The sequence below is a fragment of the Eschrichtius robustus genome, chromosome 17 (assembly GCF_028021215.1).
Source record: "Eschrichtius robustus isolate mEscRob2 chromosome 17, mEscRob2.pri, whole genome shotgun sequence".
Classification (NCBI taxonomy): domain Eukaryota; kingdom Metazoa; phylum Chordata; class Mammalia; order Artiodactyla; family Eschrichtiidae; genus Eschrichtius; species Eschrichtius robustus.
This window is the reverse complement of record NC_090840.1, coordinates 48,790,623-48,811,562: the sequence shown is the minus strand read 5'-3', so window position 1 is coordinate 48,811,562 and position 20,940 is coordinate 48,790,623. Positions and strand designations below refer to the sequence as shown.

General features: G+C 36.2%; 1 protein-coding gene across 1 annotated transcript in view; it reads left to right on the top strand.

Moving 5' to 3' along the window:
- The window catches only part of STK3 (serine/threonine kinase 3), a 307,261-nt gene that overhangs the window by 174,603 nt on the left and 111,718 nt on the right, over positions 1 to 20,940 (top strand). Inside the window, exon 8 of the mRNA XM_068525949.1 lies at positions 9,375 to 9,500. Coding sequence (XP_068382050.1) covers positions 9,375 to 9,500 — 126 coding nt within the window. The remainder of the gene's footprint in view (positions 1 to 9,374; positions 9,501 to 20,940) is intronic.

The window sequence follows — 20,940 nt, the reverse complement described above, 5'->3', positions numbered from 1 at the left end:
TAATAAGTATGTGTGAGTCTTTACTTTCCCAGCAGAACTGGCTTAGACCTCTAAGCTATGATAAGTGTACATGTTAACAAAACTTGATATTTGGAAAATAATTCTTTTTGTTAAGTGACAAAAGGATTAAAAACATAGTTATAGAAAGTGATTTTTCCAAGGTACTGTTTTTAAAAAAGGAATTGTTGAGGGATATAAGAAGCAGGCTCTTAAATGTAAGGTATATTGTTAGGAAAATTTAACTTAATCTCCATGGTAGGCGATTTAACAATATCTGTCTAGAATAAAACACCATATATTCTTTGACCCAGCAATTACTCTTCTAGAAATTTACTCTACAGAGAAATTTAACCATGTGTGAAATAACATATGTGTAAAAGTCTTCATAAAACAATGTAATGGCAAAAGATTGGAAACAACATAAATATAAACAAGCAACTTGAGGTCCATCGAGGGGAGTGATTGGCAAAATACACACGTCTACATACGCATATATGTATATGTACACATGTCAGTGCTTATCGTGGAGTAGCTCTAGAAAAATAAGCAAGAAACTGCCTCCAGAGAAGGTAACTATATGGCTGACAAGAGTGGGATGGAGACTTACTTTTTGCTGAAGGCTCTCTTTGAGCCTTTTGAGTTTCGTGCTATGTGCAAATATTACCTTACAAAGGTTAGTTGAAACATTTATTTTGAAATATTGTCAGCACTTCAAAGGAATTTTAAGCACATAAATCAAGGACGTATTGGTTTTGTTATTGTATTGACTGTCTAAATTATTCAACCCTAAAGAAGTCAAGAAAGAAGCAGGGAGGGGAAATAACAGAAAAAGTGGGACAAAATAGTACAAAATCTGATGATGAAAGTAAATCCAAATGTATCTGACGACTGGTTTTTGGATAATTTAACCAGTATTTCTTTCTAGTCTTTCTTCCATAATCTTTTCTAATCTTTTTAAAGAAATTCTGTGTTTAACCTAGAGTTTTTAGGGTGGAAAAGCATTTAAGAAATATTCTAGTAAAATTTCCTAATTTTGTTTATGAGAGTACTGAAGCCCAGAAAGGTTCAATGATTCACTGAAGGCCACACAGTGATTAAGGGATTCTTCTAGGTTTATCCCACTTGTTCTCCAGCCCCCACTTGTCACCCTTTCCCATTCTGCTTTTTACCCAGGAAGCTGACCTGTATGGACTGCATTAGCAAGCTCTGTTACCCTCTGGCTTCTAGCTGGGTTTGGCCCAAGTATTTTTCTTTATAATAAGGGCAAACAATGCAACTGGTTTTGTATAGTGCTTATGAGCCAATAATTGTTTCCTTGATTTTTAAAAACTTTTTCTGTTGTGCTATTGTTGGCCGTGGAGGCCCTCTGTTATAATGTGGTATACTCGTCTGGCCTCTTAATTGGCCCCTTGCTTGACCTCCCCTTTTTTCCCTTTATAAATACTGAAATAATAGACTTGTAGTTCCTTGTACAAATCATGCTTTTTCAATCCTCTATACCTTTTCTCATGGTGTTTCTCCCGCCCCCCACTTGCTAGTTTAAAGACTGCCTTTACCAAAAACAGGCTCCTTTTTACTCATTGTCTCACTGTTTCTAATTCAAATTAGGTACTCCTCCAGAAAGCCTTGCCTTCATCTTTGTTCAGGCTAGTTGTTCCTCTGTGTTCCCATAAGCACATTGTGCATATCATTTACCATATTAGAATGAAATAACTTGTTTCTGTGTCTTTGTCCTAGATTGTAACTAATTCAAGGTCAGGGGCTATGCCTTTTGGGAGGGGATTACTTTTGCACTCCTGGTACCTAGTGCTTAATACATGTGTATTGAATTCAATATGCGTTTATTTAAGATAACAAACTTCTGATTTTAAAAGCTTTTTAGATAGGATTATTATCTGTTGTCTCATTAGTGTCTCATTAGATGCCTTAGAGTTTTATTTTGCTGGATGTCTGGAAGCCATCCTGGCCCTTAAAGGACTTTCACATGTGTCTTATGTAAGTTAAATTATATTTTAACTTTAAGAATACAGTCTTATTACCAAGTTTTAATGGACATTTGTCTATAATCTACATGCGTAGATTTTACTATATTGATTTCTAGACTTTGATAAACAGTTTTTAAAGAGGAATTCGTGCTGAATTTTTTATAGTGGTTTATTTTCTGACATAAGATAGATAATTGTGTAAGTTTAAAAGAATCGTAGACTGAGACTGAAAGGATCCTTTGAGATTATTGAGTTGAACTCTTAGTAGTTTTTAAAAGATGAGGATATTGAATCCCCAGGGACAAGGTTCAAGTTCAGCCTAGTGCCACTAGAGCTCCTGATCTGAAAATGTTCCGTGTACCTTCTGGTGGGTAGCCTAGAACCTGAAAGTCAGCTCTTGCCCTAGTCTGGCCTTCTAGAAGAATGAGATCTGCCATTATTCGAATTAACCCATGGGCTTTGCTGGAACAGGTGATGTCATGGGTCACTCTGTGAACTCCCATGGCATGTGACTTATTCTTCATTTTACCAGATCAAGTGAGGAGTAGAAACTTTCTCTATCTCGCTGTCCTTCCCATTTATAATATAATTATTTTTAATACTTCCTCTTCATAACTGAGATCCATATCAAAGTGTTATAATATTTGTTTTAACCTTTAAACCAGGGGTCCCCAACCCCCAGGCTGCAGACCAGTACCAGTCCACGGCCTGTTAGGAACCGGGCCACACAGCAGGAGGTGAGTGGCGGGCGAGCGAGCAGAGCTTCATCTGCCGCTCCCCATCTCCCCCCATTGCTCGCATTACCGCCTGAACCATCTCCCCCCGCCCATGGAAAAATTGTCTTCCATGAAACCGGTCCCTGGTGCCAAAAAGGTTGGGGACTGCTGCTTTAAACGATCAAGAAAACTCAAGAGAATAAGGGAAATCTATTATATTGTGTTTAACCCATTTTTGCTTTCCAGTGTTCTTTCTCCTAATGTTCCTAAGTTCCTTCTTTTGTTACTTTCTTTTTGTTTTAGCCATCCATTTAGGGTAGGTCTGTGGTAACAAATTCTCTTAGTTTTCCTTCACCTGAGAATGTCTTGTTTCCTCTTCATTCGTGAAGGATATTTTCACCGGCTATAGAATTATTCATTGACAGTTCTTTCAGTACTTGGAAACTGTTGTGCCACTGTCTTCTGACATCCATGGTTTCTTATGAGAAATCTACAGCCATTTGAATTGTTTTACCCCTTGATCATTTCAAGATGAAATGATCTTTGTCTTCATTTTCAGAAGTTTAATTATGATGTGTCTTGGTATGGCTTTCTTTGGGTTTATAGTGTTTAGAATTTGTTCAGCTTCTTGAATCTGTGGGTTTATATCTCTTGCCAGTTTTGGGAAGTTTCCAGTCATTATTTTTTCAAACACTTTTCAGCCCTACCCTCTTCTGTCTTTCTAGGACTCCATTGACTTTTAAATGTTAGATTTTTTGTTTTAGTCCCACAGATTCCTGAGGTTCTGTTCATTTTTCTTCCAGTTTAGTTTCTCTCTGTTGTTCATATTGTATAATTTCTACTGTTCCATATTTTGATTCACTGAATCTTCCCTCTGTCCTCATTCTGCTGTTGAGCCAGCCCACCCATCAGGTTTTTATTTTTGTGATTATATATTTTAGTTCTAAAATTTTCATTTGTTTCTTTTTTGTATCTTCTAATTCTTTGCTGAGACTTTCTAATTTTTCATGTGTTTACAAGCATGTTTGTAATTACTAATTGAGGATTTTTATGATGACTGCTTTAAAATCCTTGCTGGATAATTCTGATATCCATGTCATCTTGATGTTGGTATCTATTGATTGTACTTTCCCATTTAAGTTGAGATTTTCCTGCTTCTCGTTATGATGAGTGATTTTCATTTGAAACCTGGGCATTTTGGGTATTGTGAGACTCTGGATCTTACTTAAATTTTCTGTAATAAGTGGAGTCCTCTGACACTGCTTCAGTGGGGTAGAGGGGCACCACCTCATTTCTACCAGGTAGCATTAGAAGTCCAGGTCCCCAGCTTGGTCTCCTTTGACATGTAGGGTGGGGGAGGGGTTCCTTATTACCACTGTACAGGGGTGAGAACTCAGGTTCCCTCAGTGGCCTCTTCTGACACTGCAGGGCCTCAGCATAGCTGGGTGGTGATGAAAGTTCTGATTCTCCACTAGGCCTCCTCTGATCCCACTCTAGCAGAGAGGGAGGTGGGGTTTCTTTATTACTGCCTGGTAGCAGTGTAAGTCCAGGCTTTCTCGTGATCTCCACCGACACTGCCCACTGGGGGTGGGGAGCGCTTTTTATACTGCATGGTGTAGATGAATGCCCTAGCTTAACATTTGGTCTTCTCTGATACCACTGCAGTGAAAGGATTGGACAGCCTCCAGAAGGTAGAAGTCTAGGTTCCCCACCCAGCCTTTGCTGGTTGGGGTGGGGCATGTGCTTTCTCTCTGGTGTTTGGGTGGAGTAGAATGGTTATTGTCTAAAAGAGAAGGTGGCACACTGGCTAGCTGTCCCTTTCCTGATCCTTTGGCTCAAGAGAGCAGGCTTTTGTAGGAGCTTTTTTAGTTTGTGTCCATTGGTGTTTCTGGTTTGCTGGCTTCTCCAATAACCAGTCTGGGCTAAATGAGGTAAAAAAAAAAAGCCCATGGTCTCACAGCTGTGTCTTTCCTTTAGTCCTCTGGTCCCTAGTTAATCTGCCACCTTTCAGTGTCTTCCTGTGTTTGTTTTATTGTCCAGGGTTTTAGCTATACTTTAATGGAGAGGTATAGGGGAAAGTATGACTGCTCAATCTGTCCACAAGCAGAAGTCTGTTCTTCAGTTCACTTTAAACTCTTGTTTTCTCAGCTTTTATGAAGAAATAATTTATTTGAATTCTTTCAGTTCAGAAATTGATCATTCAGAACATGAACAAAATTTAAGAGGAAATGGTTCAAATTTTAAAAGAATAAATCTTCAAACAGCCTTACTTTTTAAAATACATGACCAAGAATGTGATAGGTTGATTTTGGGTATTCTGTGTCTTATCATTAGTTCAGGTGGTTTAAGAACTCTTGCCCTTTTTTAGTTTATATTTTAGTTTACTCTTTTTTTTTTTTTTTTTTTGTCCACGCCACTCGGCAATGCGGGGTCTTAGTTCCTTCCCCGACCAGGGATCGAGCCTGGGCCCCTGCAGTGAAAGCACCAAGTCCTAACCACTGGACCACCAGGGAAATCCTAGATACATTTAGAAATAGTGAAACTATATTGCCTTTTGGAATTTGGTGTGTTTACCTTTTTTTTATTGATATTCTTTTTAAAACTCTTCATATAATTACCTTCTTGTCTGACATAAATGTTAAATTTTTAGTTCATTTATGGTTTTTTCCCTTTGTTTTATGGCACTGGATTGAATAAATATTCTCCTATATTACCCTCTAGTTCTTTTATATTTCCATTTTCTTTTGACTTTTAACTTCTTAATCTATCTGGCATTTATTTTGATATTTCTGTGACAAAGATCTAGTCTAATTCTACCCACCCCACCCCCTCAAAAGAAAAAAGAAACAGCAGGCAATAAGTATTTTTTCCTCACTGATTGGAATTGCTACCTTCATAATATGCCAGCTTATTTCGTATGTTATATTCTATTTCCAGTCATTATATTCTGTTTTGTTGTTCTTTCCATTCTTATGCTGGTACCACATGCTTCTCTAGGCATTTAACAAAAAGATGTAACTTCTATTTATTGATTTTTCTGCTAACTCAGTCTGATTATATTATGCAGATCACTTTATTCTTTACTTTTTACGTGTTTTATATCTCAGTGACTGAAAAGGAATATTAATACCGCCTATTCTTATTTATTTAGATCAACTTCTTATGTCTCTGTTTTTGTTACACATAATGCTGTACTAATATATCAAGTTTATAACTATAATATCTTTCTTTGTATTATGTCCCTTATTAATATTATACGACTCTTCCTTCATTCACTATTTTCTCCCTTCAATTCTGCTTTTTTTGATGTTAGTCTTGATATTATTTTATGTTTGACTAATATTTCATTGCCTATCCTTGACTCTTAACCCAAGTTCTTTTTAGTATGCCCCTGCAGAAATATAATTTGGATTTATTTTATTAAGTATATCTCATATAGAAAGCATGTAGCTGAATTTATCTTATGAACTAAGTGTCTTTTAGTACTTAACTAAAATACTGCTTAATAAATGGGATTCAACCCATTTATTTACATTGGTTTATAGTAATAACATTCCAGTCACAGTTGCCATGTTATTTTTTTTTTTTGCCACCTCGTTTTCTCTGTTTTTTGTTGTTGTTGTTCTGTTCTTTTTAATGTTGCTTTGCATTTTAAAATTTTACTACCAGCTACTTTTCAAAAGCCTTTAAAAATATTCTTTAAAAATCTGCCAATGTGTCTGATAAAACTTCTCTTCTGATTATCAAGAATGCTCTAATAGAATGGCCTTGTTCTCAAAGTACCCTTTTAACTTTATTAGCCAGTTCCTCTTTGTTGGTCAGAACCATGCCTGTAGCAGTTATGTAGGGAAGACATGAGTACAAATGAAGTAAGACATACTGAGATTTTGAGATTAGGAATGTTAAGCTCTATAGACTAATGGTAGCATAACACTGTTTAGTCAGTTCACAATGAGCTGCATGAAAGTAACTTTGCAGTAGACTGGATGTGTACTTTGGCATTTAGCTGCTGCATAGCACAGGGTGATCAGCTCAGTGCTTTGTGACGACCTAGAGGGGTGGGATAGGGAGGGTGGAAGGGGGCCTCAAGAGGGAGGGGGTATGGGGATATATGTATATATATAACTGATTCACTTTATTGTATAGCAGAAAGTAACATACCATTTGTAAAGCAGTTATACTTCAATAAAGATATATTTTTTTAAAAAACCCCAAAATACTATGGCTTGGAGGAATGGCTCTTAATTTTTCCTGAGAAGATAAAGTATAATATAATTTGAGATTTCTGTTCCTTAGTAAAGAGATGCAATTCTACTGGTTCCTAGTTTTTGCTGTGTTGGTCTTCCTTCACTTCTGTTAATATATAGTCACTAAATCCTTCTTAAGAGTTCTTCCATCAGATTCAGTATTTCCTCTTGACTGTGGCAGCTATTTTTTTAACCCAGGTTCTTAATAATTTGCACCTGTATTGCAGTTTCACCCCATCTTATTTCATTTCTAAACTCTACTGCAAGATTATGCTGTCACAGTACAAAGTGAGAGAGTGGCATGGACATATATACACTACCAAACATAAAATAGATAGTTAGTGGGAAGCAGCCGCATAGCACAGGGAGATGAGCTCGGTGGTTTGTGACCACCTAGAGGGGTGGGATAGGGAGGGTGGAAGGGAGGGAGACGCAAGAGGGAAGAGATATGGGAACATATGTAGATGTATAACTGATTCACTTTGTTATAAAGCAGAAACTAACACACCATTGTAAAGCATTTATACTCCAATAAAGATGTTAAAAAAAAAAAAAGATTATGCTGTCACAGACATTCTTTTCCTTACACCATTCTCTTGTTTATGTAATTAAAGGGACTGTCAAGCAAAATTCAAGTATCTCATTCTAAGCGTTTATCCCTCTTGTCCCACTGTTACCTGTATCTAAACTCACAGGACAACATTCCTCTAAGCAGTGTTTCTGTTTTGGCTAGACAGCTCTTCCTATGGTGTTCTAACATACATCCCCTATCTTTGTGTGTTTGTTCATATTGTGCATAGTTTTCCTTCTCCCTAAAGTGGTCTGATTCTTCTCTATGAGGCATCTGAGATTACTTCACCTCTTCTTTTACTTTTACATCTCTTAATCATATAAACTGTGCTAAATCATCATGAATGTAACTTGTATGTCACATTGCAGTTTTTTTTATGTGTTTGTCTTTTGTTCCTTATTCCAGATAATAAGTTCCTTAAGGGCAAAGAACATATCTTCAATTAGTTTAATTTTTGTGACCTTTTTACCATTGTTTCTCAGAATTTTTCACAGTAGGACTGGGATTTCTTCCTTCTTGCTCTCCACCATCCTTTAGGGCACTGTCTTTGTTTCCCAGCATAGCAGAAAGAGAAGAAATCACAGGAGAGTGCACAGTCTCGGTGTTTTAAGGCCCAGATCAGGGAGTGGAACACAATGCAGGCACTCACACTTCATTGGTGAGAACTTAGTCACATAATTACAACCAACTGAAAGGGAGACTGAGAAATGTAGAATGTAGCTGGGTAGCCATAGGTCCAGCCACAACTGTATTTTGGTGGGTGACTAGGACTCTCCACCACAGGTATGTTGATAGAACTTAATTTATCTGGTGATCAGTTTATAACTGCTATAAAAGAATTTATTAGTTCTTTGTCATCAATGCTAGAATTTCTGTAATCAGGTAAAATTCTTACTCATAGTTTTCCCAAATGGTATGTTCACCATTTTAAAGCCTCTTCCAAATGTCTGTAATTTCTTCTTTAGCACTAGAATTTTTTTTGTCTTTAAGAATATTTTTGTGTGGTATTGATCTTTACGAAAATAACTCAGATGGCTTTCACCTGACTCTATCTACTGACATATAATTGGGAAAATTACATTTTGAAGCTGTATTGCTGCTTCAAAATATGGTTATCTATTCCAAATTATACTTTTAACCTTTCCCTCTCCTTTCTCTCATGTTACTCCTCTGAATTAAAAAGTCATCAGGCACCCAGGTATTTTCTGGTGGTTTCACTTCTGTTTATCAGAATTGTAGCAAACTCAGATGTTTTAGCTAGATCAGGGTGGTATAGAAGTGAAGCAGTACTTATTTTCTGAAAAATACTTTTCTCTTATTGCTGTTTTCTACTTCTCCCTTGGAAATGATTATATTTTTAAAGACATAATAAATAGAAAATATGTAAAAGAAGTAAAATAAATAGTTGCCCTCCTTTTGACCACTGATTCTGGCTGTCAGCTTGTTAAGATTAATTAAAATTTGTAACAATACCAAAATCATTTTATTTTTATATGTAATTTAATCACCAATCTTTGAAAAAATTTTTTCTTGTCTTTTTTACTACCTAATCTACCTAATCTATACTTCCTTTGGACAATTATATCTCTAAGGGTAATGTAGTTTTATTAACAGGATTACATTTTTGTGTGTGTGCTTTAATGGTTTTTTAAAAACTTGTAAACCTGAAAGTAAAATCTTTATTTCTAAAGCAGCTGAAATATTCTCTGTTCTTAACCTATACATTTAATTCTGGATAAAGGACCAATCATTGAAGCCTATGCTCCTGGTTCACATTTACGTGTTGTTTTAATGTTTTAAAGATTTAATTCAGAGAAACCATTTGAATTAATACCATTGAATTTTACTTTTCTAGCACTCTTTTATCAAGAATGCAAAACCTGTATCAATTTTAAGAGACCTGATCACAGAAGCCATGGAGATCAAAGCTAAAAGACATGAAGAACAACAGCGAGAATTGGAAGAGGAAGAAGAAAATTCGGTTCGTAATTACCCTAAAAAAAGTTGATCTTTTTCTTCTGAGTCATTCTCATATAATTTTGGGTTTTTTCTTTAAATATATCATTAGCACTTTCTGTTTTATTGTACAAGTGAAGTATGTTTGTTCATTAAATCTCAAAATATATTTTGTTGTATTAAATGATGTCTTTTCTGATGTCTTAAGAATTAATGATTAGTGGGGAATGTAAGGTTAATATAATAGGCTTATACAGCATCTGGTATCTACTTGACACTGAGGCTGTGTTTGTTGAATAAGTATTGTCTCGGATTTGGTCAATTTTATGTCATATCTTCTGGAACTTACTTTTAACTGGTCATCAGTTATGCTGTAGATAGAGTACCACAGTAGAAGATGGGTTACTAGAGAAAGCAGGAGGGACATAAAAGGACCAGCTTATTACATTTACGTTCTATTAGTGCATCAGTGCATTTTAATAAAGTAAAAAATTATATCTATATATCACATTTTATAGTGTCTGATGTTTTTATGCTTCACTAACGATTTTTTCCTTGTTTCAAATTATAATTTTTTTTTCTGGTTAAGGATATAGAGATGAAAACTTCTTGGTATTCAGTTAGTCATTAAATCTGAAGACACAGATATTTTATTTTTATACTGATTGGAAATGTCTTTGGTAACATTATCCATATTTTCCCATAGAAGTTTTTTTTTTTAATCTTATAGTTTTTGTATACAAATCCTATTATTTTGCTAATTCAAATTTACTTTCAATTTCAGAAACTGGTTATCTAATTGGTATTTCTTTTGAAATTCTTTTACCCTTTTCACCAAGTAATTTTTAAATATTTATTTATTTATTTGGCTGCGCTGGGTCTTAGTTGCGGCACACAGGATCTTTGTTGCCGTGTGCAGGATCTTCGTTGCAGCATGCAAGATCTTCAGTTGCGGCATGTGAACTCTTAGTTGTGACATGTGGGATCTAGTTCCCTGACCAGGGATTGAACCCGGGACCCCTGCATTGGGAGCGTGGCCACTGGACCACCAGGGAAGTCCCTCACCAGTTATTAAACCTGGTGTCATATGGTAGCCCAGGACAAGGAGAAGTGCGCTTCTTTTCAGAGCTGATTTATAATCATTTTCTGTAGCTATTCGGCTAAATCAGTTACTCATTTGGCAGTGACTGTGGACTGCCTGGTGAGACAGATGCTTTAAGCTTATATTCTAGATATAAATTTTTTGCCAGTGAATTCACCGTTCAGAATTTTAAACAGCATCCTCATAAAGGTGTTTTTTCCATAAGTAATATGGGATGATGTAAAGATCTTGGTTCTTGTTCTCAAAGGGTCTTATAGTTCCCACCCTGGGTTCCTGTGTGATACTAGAGTTAGTTTTCGGTCTCTCTCTACAAGTGATCAAATTTGTAAATGTCAGTTATTTTTTTGTAGTTTCAAAAGCAGTTTTATCATATTATTTGATCTTTAAAGAAGTAAGATTGAAGATGTGTATATTATTATCTCATTTTGCAGTTGAGTGAAATTAAGTTAGGAGTGAAGTCATTCACCAAAATTCACAGAACTGGGGAGGAGGGCTTCCCTGGTGGCGCAGCGGTTAAGAATCCACCTGCCAATGTAGGGGACACGGGTTTAAGCCCTGGTCCGGGAAGATCCCACATGCCGTGGAGCAGCTAAGCCTGTGTGCCACAACTACTGAGCCTGTGCTCTAGAGCCCGTGTGCCACAACTGCTGAGCCCACGTGCCACAACTACGGAAGCCCGTGTGCCTAGAGCCCGTGCTCCGCAACTAGAGAAAGCCCGTGCGCAGCAACAAAGACCCAACGCGACCAAAATTAATTAATTAATTAATTAATTAAAAAAACAAAACACAAAAAAACTGGTGAGGAACCAAGAATAAAACTAGGTATTTTACTTTTAAGCTTCCATGCTCCTTCATTAAGACTTTATGCTCACTTTTCAATCAAATATTTATTAGTATTTCAAAAAATAAACGTCACTGGATTATCAGAATTACATACTTTGATAAGATTATGTTCTCAAAAAGTCTAGTCTTTGCCCCTCTGGGGTGGTACCCAGTGGTTTTCTTTCACCTTATGTAAGCTTCTCATGAGTGCTGGGCTAGTTAACTGCCTTTAATTAGCTGTCATTGGAGTAGTGACTATTTTTGCTTTGCTCTTATTTTCCTATACTTAATTATAGGTTGGTTTCCATTTTTTATGGATAAGGAACCATTGATTACCCCAGAACTTACCAGTTTTTACTAAGTTTTAAAGACCTTGCTATAGTCACCTCAGTTACTTTCTGCCACTTTGGTGATCTCTTTCTTCACCATTTTCCTCTCTTTCACTATTTTCCTCTCCTTCACTGAGCTCCAGTCACACTGATCTTCTTTCAAATTTTTTATTATTTTAACATGCCATTGACCTTTCCTTATGCAGGGCCTTTGCATGTGCCATTCCCACTGCTTGAAACACTCTTCTTCCTTAGAACTCTTTGAATGAGTAGGTTCTCGTCTTTCAGGCCTCAGCTTTAAATATCATATACTGCTAAAACTTAGCAGTTTAAAACAACATACATTTATTATTTCATGGTATCTGTAGATCAGTATTTCAGGAGTGGCTTAGTTGGATGATTTTGGCTCAGAGTCTCTTCTGAGGTTGAGGTTTAAGTGTTGGTCAGAGCTGCAGTCATATGAAGGCTTGACAAGGACTGCAGTTCCCAGGTAGCTCACTCATATGGCTGTTGGCAGGCTGTCTCAGCTCCTTGCCATGTGGGACTCTCCATAGGACTATTTGAGAGTCTTCACAGTCTGGCAACTGGCTTTTCTTGGAGTGAGTGAGCCAAGAGCGAGAACAAAGAGGACATCTCAGTGCCTTTTATGACATCAGGAGTTGCACACTGTAAATTCTGCCATATTCTGTTTGTTTAAAGAAGCTACTGGTCATAGAAAATGGTGGAGTAGGGAGATCTAAGAATCAGTGGCTCCACAGAAGCAACCATTAAGTGGGCAGAAACTGACAAATCAAGCTTTTCAGAACACTGGAATCTAATAAAAAACTTATAGCAACCAGGGGAGTGCTTAATGAAGAAGCTTAAGAATGTTAAGTTTTGGTAAGAAAGTGATGTGGCATTTTTGCTTTACATGCCTGCCATCCCCAATTTTTTAGTTCAGTGGCAGCCATGGGAGCAGAGGTGGAGGTTGAGGGCAGGGGAGAAGAGTAAGAACCTTACTCTCAAAAAATTGTGCTTTTGCATTTTGAGCTATCTGGCAGTTCCCTGTGGGGCTGGCACAGAGGCTTGCCATTGTTTTGGTCCCCTTAAGGTGGAGCAACTTCCTAGATGGTGTCTGTCCAAAACATCTAAATCTTCTAGAGTTAGTAAACAAGTTTAGCAAAGTTGCAGGGTACAAGATCAACATACAAAAATCCATTATGTTTTTATGCAGAAGCAAGGAACAACGCAAAAAGGAATTTAAGGAAACCAGTTCCATTTACAGTAGCATCCAAGAGAATGGAATACCTAAGAATAAATTTAGCCAAGGAGGTGAAAGAATTGTACAGTGAAAAATACAACACATTGCTGAAAGAAATGAAAGAATACCGAAATCAGTGGAAGGACATCCCATGTTCATTGATTGGAAGACTTAATATTGTTTAAATGGCAGTACTCCCCAAAGTGACTCACATATTCATCCAATCCCTATAGTCTTTTTTTGCAAAAAGGAAAAGCCAACCTTCAAATTTGTATGGAGGAAGGGGCCCCAAGTAGCTAAAACAATATTGGAAAAGAACAAAGTTGGAGGATTCACTTTCCAATTTCAGAATGTAATACAAAGCTACAGTAATTAAATCAGTGTGGTTCTAGCATGAGGATTGACATATAAATCAATGGAATAGAATTGAGAGTCCAGAAATACACCCATACATCTATGACCAATTAATTTTCAATGAAAGTGTGGAGACCATTCAATGGAAAAAGAGTGGTCTTTTTAATGGATGGTGCTGAGACAGCTGGATAGCCGCATGTTAAAAGAGTGAGGTTGGACCCTTACCTCTTATCATATACAATGACCTTTTAATATAAGGTCTAATTGGATGAATCAGTGACCAAAATATAAGAGCTAAAAGTTTATCACTTTTCATGCTGTTACTGACACTCTCTCGAGTGCTTCCAGCTTCTGCCCACTGCCCCGTTCCAAAGCCATCCCATTGTTTTAGGTATGTGTTACACAGTCTAGTGCACATTCAAGGTGTGGGGAATTAGATTCTACCTTTTGAAGGGAAGACTGTCAAAACATTGTGGACAGATTTAAAAATCACATCAGGTATTTATGATTTCTTAGTTTTCAAATAAGCATTTATACTCTCTGGAACCAAGCTAGTGTTTCTGGATGAAACTATTATGTTGTTTTTTGTTGTTTTAATTGAAATTATAAGAAAAAATTAAGTCTTGACAGAGTCACACACTTTGAGCAGTATTCCCACTCTTTGCTTTAGATTATGTTCTCAGGCAGTAGTTTCTATCTTGAGGTCATTTTGTCATTTGTGCTCTGAATATAAATAAATATGCATATGCACAGGCACATGCAATTTATAAGAACAACGAGATATGCAAAGTGGATCTGAAGCCCTCCTACAGTAAGAGTATGTTTCTACATTGCCATTCGTTTTTATCAAATTTTTAAATCAGTAGTCATGTTCTCTCAGAAACCTTTATTCACATTGAAGGCTCAAAATCTTACATAGAGTTTGTCTTCATACTGTTCATTCCTTTGGTATTCTCTTGCAAATTGGCTTAAAATTGGATTACGTATACAGTTTTAAAGTAAAACAGTCAAATTCTCATAGCTACATGTCTCTTAATGTTCATGGCCAAATTGTCATTAAAGTGATACTCTTTTTCATAAGAGTCAAACATTTTCATAAAATTTGCATTTATTTCTGACCAAGTCAGTACAAAGTTGGACATAGTTTGTCTATATAAACTGTTGGCATACAGGACTTTTTCTTGTTCTCATTCAGATTATACTAATATATCTGTAGCATTCAAGGTGTGAGCATGCATTCTGATAATTTATTAATTATACAATAAACAAGACATCCCTATGTAGTTCTTCTTTAATTTCTTTTTTATTTTTTTATTTTTTTTTGGCTGTGTTGGGTCTTTGTTGCTGTGCACGGGCTTTCTCTAGTTGCGGAGCACGGGCTCTAGGCACACGGGCTTCAGTAGTTGTGGCATGCGGGCTCAGTAGTTATGGCACACAGGGTCTAGAGCACAGGCTCGGTAGTTGTGGTGCACGGGCTTAGTTGCTCCACGGCATGTGGGATCTTCCCGGACCAGGGATCGAACCCGTGTTCCTTGCATTGGCAGGAGGATTCTTAATCACCGTGCCACCAGGGAAATCCCCCCTGTGTAGCTCTTAAACTCTAATTCATCACTGATTTTTAAAGGATTAGTTTTAAGTTATCTGGTATGGCTTATTAAAATATTATATAGGTACTTATGTTTAAATATTTACACAGTAAAAGTTAGTGCTTGCTGATTTTAAATAAAATAACAAGGCAAACACTCCGTACGTGGTACACTGAATGATTATTTAAAAGTGTAATGGATGGTGTTAATAAACTGAATTTATAAGATAAGGCATAGAATGCACTATTGACAAGTGGTCATTTTTAAAGTAGATTAAAAGGTTGATAAGGAGTTTGCAAGAATTGCTTTGTCCTGGAGCTCCGGTGTTTCCGATGTCAATCACAATGTTAATTTAAGTAAAATACAAGGAGCTGAAAGATGTGGGAGAATGTTAAAGTAAGGAAAATGTTGAGCAAAAAGTGGGATACTTCTTGATGTTAGGCTTGCTTGAGAGCTTTTCACTTCTTTTTTTTTGAGAGCTTTTCACTTTTATGCATGTAATAGGCCTTTTATTTTCACTTTCAAAGGTGTCATTTTATTTCATATTAATTTAGTAATGATTCAAAGAAAAAGGTTTTGTCTACTAACTGGCTTTAGATCATGTTTTAGAGCTTCTGTCTTTGGAAAAGAAATGAGGACTTTCTGGTGATTTCTTTTCTGAACTTTTTTTCTGAACTTTTCTGGTCTGAACTCTAAACTTGTCAGGCTGCTGTCCTTAATGTCTGAGGGATGGCATATCCCTTCCAATTGTGATTCACTGAAACGGTAATTCTTAGCATGGGTGTCGGGAGAAATGCCAGGGTGCTTGGGAAAATCCACATCCCTACAGATGGTGAGATAGCCTCCAGGTGAGTAGTCTCAGAATCTTCCATCTTCCCCCTACCCCTGTTCAATAAAGGAACTTCAAATCAATCTCTCTCTTGAGAATCTTTTAAACTGATAAATAATAGAACAGCATCAGAATCAGCCCAGGTCAGTCCAGAAGCTTCTAATGTATCTAATTGGTTAAATTTGGGGGGTGGGGAGGGTAAAAATTATCTAAGAGCAGGACAGACTGCTTGGACTAAAATCCTGATTCTGTTCCCAAATGACTGTCATTGGCCAAGTGACAATTTCACTATCTGTAAAAAAGGGGCAGTGATAGATCATACTTCATAGAGTTGTTATGGGGATGTAATAAAAAATATATATATCTTCACACTTAGAACAGTTTATCACACATAATATGCTCAATAAACTTTAGCTTCATTTTTATTAGTGCTACTACTTATATCACCACTACTGCTATTATTTTAACATTTTGTCCAGGTGTTTTGTTTTTGTTATTGTTTTGTTTGTTTAGTTTTTGGTTTCTTTGATGATCATTGTTGCTGCTGCTGGTTTTGCTACTCTAAGGGCCACCAAAATAACATCACTTACCAGACTTGAACCAGTATTTTGAAAATTTCTTTTTAAGTATTTTAAAACAAATTTTAAATGGTCAAATGTGTTTGGAAGAACTGGTAGAGATTTTTATAGACTACTTTAAGCTTAAAACCAGTAAAGAGAATTTTAAAATTTATTCTCATTCCTTTACTTCTTGAAAAGTAAATTAGATTTAGTAAGGAACATTTATATGTGAGATAACATTATTGATCACAAACTGAAATTCTTTAAAAGAACTGACTACTTGTTATCTCTCATTCTCCCCATATAATTAAAACACAATTCTAAAAAAATCCCTCTCAGTGTTTATATAGCTATGAGTATGTAAACATCATAATATATTATGATTACATATTTTTTATGTTTGTGATTTCTGGAATGAGTAGTTGTCACGGTTTTTGTTACTGTTGTTTGTTGCTGTTAATTTTTGTATGTATACCTATCATGAATTTGTTCTGAAATGCCACATTCCCAGACTCTCTGCAGAGGCTGTAAAGGCCTCTGTGTATGTTCAAACACAAATAATTTTTTAGTGTCATACTTTTTTCTTGACTCATTCTTTCGCTAGTGCTCTATCTTCCTGTAATCTGAACGCTGACTTTCTAGAGTCTTGAACAGCTCTTCTCCTAAGACACCACCCCCCAACCCCCCTTCAGCATCATCCTGCAAATTTCCTTTCCTCTCTTCTCTAATGGATCCTATGGTTCCTGGATCTTGTCTTTCTTGTTTTGCTTCCTTATTTTGATGCACTTTACCTCCCAGGAGCTTCCAGACATTAGCAGGTTTTTTCAGAACTTGTATATCTGACCATGTCTTTATTCTATCTTTACTGTTGATTGATTGAGTATAAAATTCTGGATTGAAAATAATGTTCCCTTAAAAATTTGAAGGCCTTGCTCAATTTCTTAACTCAGTAGTAAGGATGATGAGAAGCCAGATGACATTCAGATACCTAATCCTTTGAATGTTTTATAGAAGTTTTATAGATCTTCACTTTCTCTCTGTTATTTAAAACTTTCATGGAATGTGCCTTGGTGTAGATCTTTTTCCATTCATTGTGTGGAGTGCCTTTTGGCTCTTTCAATTTGGAAATGTCCCTTAATTCTGTGTTATTTTATTTAAAAATTTTTTTATTGGAGTATAGTTGATTTACAAGGTTGTGTTGGTTTCAGCTGTACAGCAAAGTGAATCAGTTATACATATACATATATCCACTCCTTTTTAGATTCTTTTCCCATATAGGTCATTACAGAGTATTGAGTAGAATTACCTGTGCTATATACACTAGGGCCTTATTAGTTGTGTTTTATATATAGCAGTGTGTATATGTCAATCCCAATCTCCTAATTTATCCCTCCCTCCTCTTTCCCCCCTGGTAACCATAAGTTTGTTTTCTACATCTGTGACTCCATTTCTGTTTTGTAAATAAGTTCATTTGTACCATTTTTTTTTTTTTTTTTTAGATTCCACATATAAGCGATGTCATATGATATTTGTCTTTCTCTGTCTGACTTCACTCAGTATGACAATCTCTAGGTCCATCCACATTGCTGCAAATGGCATTATTTCCTTCTCCTTTATGGCTAAGTAATATTCCAGTGTATATACGTACCACATCTTCTTTAGTCACTCCTCTGTGGATATTAAGGTTGCTTCCATGTCTTGGACATTAAGGTTGCTTCCATGTCTTGGACATTGTAAATAGTGCTGCAGTGAACATAGGGGCGCATGTATCTTTTCAAATTATGGTTTTCTCCAGATATAGGCCCAGGAGTGGGATTGCTGGATCATATGGTAGTTCTGTATTTAGTTTTTTAATGAACCTCCATACTGTTCTCCATAGTGGCTGTACCAATTTACATTTCCACCAACAGAGTAGGAGGGTTCCCTTTTCTCCACACCCTCTCCAGCATTTATTGTTTGTAGATTTTTTGATGTGTGAGGTGATACCTCATTGTCATTTTGATTTACATTTCTCTAATAATTAGTGATGTTGAGCATCTTTTCATGTGCTTTTTAGCCATCTCTATGTCTTCTTTGGAGAGATGTCTATTTAGATCTTCTGCCTGTTTTTTGATTTTTTTTTTTTTTTTTATATTGAGCTGCATGAGCTGTTTGTATACTTTGGAGATTAATCCCTTGTCAGTCACTTCATTTGCAAATATTTTCTCCCATTCTGTGGATTGTCTTTTTGTTTTGTTTATGGTTTCCTTTGCTGTGCAAAAGTTTTAAAGTTTCATTAGGTCCCATTTGTTTATTTTTGTTTTTATATTCATTACTCTAGGAGGTGGATCGAAAAAGATATTGCTGCAATTTATGTCAGAGAGTGTTCTGCCTATGTTTTCCTCTAAGAGTTTTATAGTATCTGTTCTTACATTTAGGTCTGTAATCCATTCTGAGTTTATTTTTGTGTATGGTGTTAGGAAGTGTTCTAACTTCATTTTTTTTTACATGTAGCTGTCCAGTTTTCCCAGCACACTTATTGAAGAGGCTGTCTTTTCTCCATTGTATATTCTTGCCTCCTTTGTTAAAGATTAGGTGACCATAGGTGCGTGGGTTTATCTCTGGACTTTCTGTACTGTTCCATTGATATATATTTCTGTTTTTGTGCCAGTACCAAACTGTTTTGATTACTGTAGCTTTGTAGTATAGTCTGAAGTCAGGAAGCCTGATTCCTCCAGCTTTGTTTTTCTTTCTCAAGATTGCTTTGGCTGTTTGGGGTCTTTTGTGTCTCCGTACAAATTGTAAAATTTTTTGTTCTAATTCTGTGAAAAATGCCATTGGTAATTTGATAGGTATTGCACTGAATCTGTAGATTGCTTTGGGTAGTATAAGATTCTTCCAATCTAAGAACATGGTATAGCTCTCCATCCTTTTGTGTCATCTTTGATTTCTTTCATCAGCATCTTATAATTTTCTGAGTACAGGTCTTTTGCCTCCTTAGGTAGGTTTATTCCTAGGTATTTTATTCTTTTTGTTGCAGTGGTAAATGGGAGTGTTTCCTTAATTTCTCTTTCAGATTTTTCATCATTAGTGTATAGGAATGCAAGAGATTTCTGTGCGTTAATTTTGTATCCTGCTACTTTACCAAATTCATTGATGAGCTCTAGTAGTTTTCTGGTAGTGTCTTTAGGATTCTCTATGTATAGTATCATGTCATCTGCAAACAGTGACAGTTGTACTACTTCTTTTCCAATTTGGATTCCTTTTATTTCTTTTTCTTGTCTGATTCATGTGGCTAGAACTTCCAAAACTGTGTTGAATAAAAGTGGCAAGAGTGGGCAACCTTGTCTTGTTCCTGATCTTAGGGGGAATGCACTCAGTTTTTCACCATTGAGAATGATGTTAGTTGTGGGTTTGTCATATATGGCCCTTATTATGTTGAGGTAGTTTCCCTCTATGCCCACTTTCTGGAGAGTTTTAAATCATAAATGGGAGTTGAATTTTATCAAAAGCTTTTTCTGTATCTATTGAGACGATCATATGGTTTTTATTCTTCAGTTTTTTTAATGTGGTGTATCACGTTGATTGCTTTGCGTATATTGAAGAATCCTTGCATCCATGGGATAAATCCCACTTGATCATGGTGTATGATCCTTTTAGTGTGTTGTTAGGTTAGGTTTGCTAGTATTTTGTTGAGGATTTTTGCGTCTGTGTTCATCAGTGATATTGGCCTGTAGTTTTCTTTTTGTGTGTGTGATATCTTTGTCTGGTTTTGGTATCAGGGTGATGGTGGCCTCAGAACGAGCTTGGGAGTGTTCCTTCCTCTGCAGTATTTTGGAAGAGTTTCAGAAGTATAGGTGTTAACTCTTCTCTAAATGTTTGATAGAATTTGCCTGTGAAGTTTTCTGGTCGTGGACTTTTGTTAGTTGGGAGTTTTTAAATCACAGTTTCAATTTCATTACTTGTGATTGGTCTGTTCTTATTTTCTATTTCTTCCTGGTTCAGTCTCGGAGGGTTGACCCTTTCTAAGAATTAGTCCATTTTTTCTAGGTTGTCTGTGGCCTATTGTTGCTTGTAGTGGTTTCCTGTAAGCCTTTGTATTTCTTTGGTGTCAGTTGTAACTTCTCCTTTTTCATTTCTAATTTTATTGATTTGAGCCCTCTCCCTTTTTTTCCTGTTGAGTCTGGCTAAAGGTTTATCAATTTTGTTTATCTTTTCAGAGAACCAGCTTTTAGTTTTGATCTTTTCTGTTGTTTTCTTCATCACTATTTCATGTATTTTTGCTTTTATCTTTATGATTTCTTTCTTTCTACTAACTTTGGGTTTTGTTTGTTTTTCTTTCTCTGGTTGCTTTAGGTGTAAGGTTAGGTTGTTTATTTAAGATTTTTCTTGTTTCCTGAGGTAAGATCAATTCTGTATAATTTTATATTTGCTATTTCTTAATAACTTCCTCTTTTTTCTCTCTCTCCCTCACTTTCTGTCCCCCTCTTTCTCTCTCACTTCCCCCCCAATCTCTCTCTCTCACTCTCCTTTTATTTCCTTGTTAAACCTCTTAGATTTATCTTTCAATGATCTTCTCCGTTTTTTTTTTTTCTCTTTTTTTTGTTCTTTCTTGGAGGTCTCTCTAAGTTTATCTTCTAACCCTTGTATTTTTTTCCGTAGCAA